Source organism: Rhinopithecus bieti, unplaced genomic scaffold (assembly GCF_001698545.2).
Source record: "Rhinopithecus bieti isolate Rb0 unplaced genomic scaffold, ASM169854v2 scaffold_67685, whole genome shotgun sequence".
NCBI classification, from domain to species: domain Eukaryota; kingdom Metazoa; phylum Chordata; class Mammalia; order Primates; family Cercopithecidae; genus Rhinopithecus; species Rhinopithecus bieti.
Window position 1 is genome coordinate 1 of NW_016869177.1, and position 3,896 is coordinate 3,896.

Consider the following 3,896-nt stretch of genomic DNA (forward strand, 5'->3'; position numbering starts at 1 on the left):
AAAGAGGCAGGGTCTCACTACATTGCCCAGGGTAGCCTCAAACCCCTGGGGCTCCCATCTCAGCCTCCTCAGTTGCTGGGACTACAGGCACACACTACCATGCCCAGCTTTCTCAGTGATTTTCAAAACACATTGTTATTAGCTGTAGTCACCATGTTGTACAATAGATCTCTTGAACTTACTCCTCCTATCTAACTGAAATTTTGTATCCTTTGACCAACATCTCCCCAACTCCCCATTCCCCACTCCCAGACCCTGGTAACCACCATTCTACTCTACTTCTGAGTTAACTTTTTTAGATTCCACATACAAGTGAGATCATGCTGTATTTGTCTTTCTGTGCCTGGCTTATTTCACTTAGCATAATGTCCTCCAGGTTTATCCACATTATGAACATAGACAGCATGTTCACAGCAAATGACAGCGTTTCCTTCTTTTTTAAGGCTGAGTGGTATTCCACTGTGTATATATACCACGTATATATTATCCATTCATCTGTTAATGGGACTTACATTGATTCCATATCTTGGCTGTAGTGAATAGTGCTGCAATGAACATGGGAGTGCAGATACCTCTTCGATATATTAATTTCAATTCCTTTGGATATATACTCAGTAGTGAGACTGCTGGATCATACAGAGTTCTATCCCTAACTCCCTTTTAATCTTACTATTAAGAACTGCTTTCCCTGAACCGTCACAAACCTGTTTGTATTTTCAACCTGCACCACAGTGGAGGACAGATTTCCATTGAACTCCATTGGCTCCTCAATGCAGAAATAGGACTTTACTCCAAGGTGCAAGAAGGCTTAAGGGGCCAAGTTAATAGAAATGTATAGAGCCAACCGGGTGCGGTGGCTCAAGCCTGTAATCCCAGCACTTTGGGAGGCCGAGACGGGTGGATCACGAGGTCAGGAGATCAAGACCATCCTGGCTAACACGGTGAAACCCCGTCTCTACTAAAAAATACAAAAAACTAGCCAGGCGAGGTGGCGGGCACCTGTAGTCCCAGCTACTCGGGAGGCTGAGGCAGGAGAATGGCATAAACCCAGGGGTCAGAGCTTGCAGTGAGCTGAGATCCGGCCACTGCACCCCAACCTGGGCGACAGAGCGAGACTCTGTCTCAAAAAAAAAAAAAAAAAGAAATGTATAGAGCCGCCTCTTGGTGGGCAGCATGTGATGAGGAATGAGAGTGGCAGCTTCTGAGACAGCCCAGCCCCCCGGGGCTGTGGACTTACCGAGATCTTGGTGAAAATATAGAGCAGCAGGGACAGAATGGAAAGGTAGATCTGGATCCGCTGGCCTCCAAACCGCTTCCGCAGGTACTCTGGCATCGTCACCACCTGCATGGGGTGTGAGGGAAGTCACTGCCAGCCACAGTGACCAGAGGGCCCAGAGCAGACAGAACAGTGACACCATCCTGGTGTACGAGCCACAAAAATGTGGTCAAGGATTCATAACCTTTGCTAGCCAGGGAAGTCTGTGAGGTGGCCAGATGGCCCCTGACCTCCAGCCATTTGCTAATTTTAATCCCATATGCCCTACCACTGTAGGAGTAGCTAGATGTTATCCCAGCCCAATAAACCTGTCACTGGGCATCAAAAAGGAGCCAGACCCTTGCCCTGGAGGAGGTATATATATATATATATACCCTGGAGGAGATATATGTATATATAATGCCACTGCAGACAGTCAGAAATTTTATAACCTGGGAGTGAAAGCCAATCCACAGATTTTTCTGCCATTTATCCCATAATGTCTCCTCTGCCCTCTAGGAAGACCAAGCTGACAGATACATTTGCCAGCAGGAAATGAAATAACAGAGTAGATACTTACCCCAGCCTTAATATAGATGGGGACAAACAGCCAGCCCAGCACAACCACCAAAACCAGGGCCTGAAATGAACACAAAAGGTGGACTCAAACTAGGAGGAACCTTAGCCCATCCCTGCCACCTGAAGGGCCCCTCAGCTGCTGCAGAAAAATTACCCAGCATGTTCTCCCCTAAGGAGCCATTAGAGACTGGAGAAGGCCTTTGCTGCCTAACTGACCCATGGAAATAGCAGTTAGAAAACAGCAGAGAGGAGCCCAGGAGGCTGCTCATCACCATCACAGCCCTGGGCCACAGCAAGAGCACTGGGTTCTCCTTCACCTCTTCCCTGGTTTACACAGAGTAAAATGCCATTTAGAGAGCTTTAATAACAACAATAATAGTAATAACAAATAATTACATTTATTATTACTACTACTATTATTATTAGAGGCCAGGAGTTCAAGACTAACCTGGGCAACATAGTGAGGCCCTGCTTCTACAAAAAATTAAAAAATTCACCAAGCATGGTGGCACATGCCTGTAGTCCCAGCTACTTGGGAGAGTGAGGTGGGGACATCGCTTGAGCTCAGGAGTTTGAGGCTGCAGTAGGCTATGACTGCACCACTGCACTCCAGCCTGGGCAATGGAGCAAGACCCTGTCTCTAAAAATAAAATAATAATAAAAAATAATAATAATAATGGAAATCTGGTGGTAAGCATTTCCAAATCTCAAACAGGACTAGAAGGGCCTTGGCTTTTTAACATGAAGGGAAAACAGAAAAAATACTATTGCTGTCATACCAGTGGTTTTCTCATGCTACTCTGGTGGAAGGCGAGCAGGGCCCTGAGGCTCCTGAAGCCATGCCCCTCCTCTGTCTGCACCCTGGGTTGACCCTGAAGGGTTCCCTAACACCTTCAGCTCCTCTGAGCATAGATTGAACTGGTTGACTGCTAAAACTCCTTCCAGCCCCAGTGCACCATGGCTGCGGTGTTACTCACATTCCATTCAAAGCCTCCAGTGGCGATGCCTGAAGCTGCTCCGGTCCCGGCCAGCCCCACAAAGTGGCCACTTCCAATGTTACTAGCGAAGAGGGAGGCTCCAATCTGGAAATGCAAAAGAAAGTCAGGTGAGGGCTCTGTGCTCCACCAGGTCACTCACAGTGGGTCAAAGAGAGAAGAGACATGTCAGTCAAGAGAAGGACAAGAAAGAGCAGAGGCAGGCTGGGGGCACAACTGTTCTGGAATCATCAGGGACAGCTGGTTCAGAAGGCAGATGTGGAAACTTAGAAAATAGTAAAGATGAAAAGGAGAGGATTGGGGAAGGAGCAGTGGGATGTATCCCAAAACCAGATTGTCTGTGAGTCTTTTATGGGCCCTGTGTCCAGTCCTGAAGAAGATATGGAAAGTCCCACAGCCACCAGGCCTCCCTAAAAATCTCCTTCAAGGCTGTGTGCCTAGGACATGAGTCCTTGATCTCCATATTCCCCAGTATGCCTGGTGGCTTAGGGTCTTGCCCAATACAGGCTCTCAGTAAACACTGAGAATTTTCTTGAAAGAAATCATTTCAAAGGAAGCCTCTGGACCTTAGTCACCTGGTCAAATAAGGAGCAGCGTGGAGCTGATGATTTGCAAGTGATTCCTAGCTGTTAAATTATGTGACTCCATGAACTCCCAAGTAACAGATGATATTAATAATAATTCTCTAGATCATGTAGTATTGATATTTTTTACAAAGGTTCTAGGGACCACACGGACACACATGCACAAGACACTGCATTTTTCAAGGATATGCACATGTCTAAATACAGATTATAGAAGACAGATTGGAAGCACATATATCAAATACCCAAGAGTGGAAGACCGGAAGGGGAAAGGAGAATAGGACTGTGAGTGGGAGACAAAAAAAGAAAATATCAGGTAAAGCAAGAGAGGGATCTTGGACTAACCAATCATAATACTGTATCAGCAACTCAATTGCATTTGAGGTCAAAAAGAACTCCAGAAAGTTCTAAAGTCCTTCTGCATCCAAGAGGAGAAGGTACAGCAGCATTTGATAAGAATCAAAAAAGTGTGGCCGGCGCGGT

At 46.4% G+C, this 3,896-nt stretch overlaps 1 protein-coding gene across 1 annotated transcript; it reads right to left on the bottom strand.

Moving 5' to 3' along the window:
- Positions 1–1,208: 1,208 nt before the first annotated feature.
- LOC108525544 (sodium/glucose cotransporter 1-like) lies at positions 1,209–2,916 on the bottom strand (the record flags this gene model as incomplete). The annotated part of the gene is made up of 3 exons (XM_017866484.1): positions 1,209–1,342; positions 1,836–1,895; positions 2,812–2,916. Coding segments are annotated over 3 exons (299 nt in total), but the record flags the coding sequence as incomplete, so codon positions are not given.
- Between the last annotated feature and the right edge of the window lie 980 nt (positions 2,917–3,896).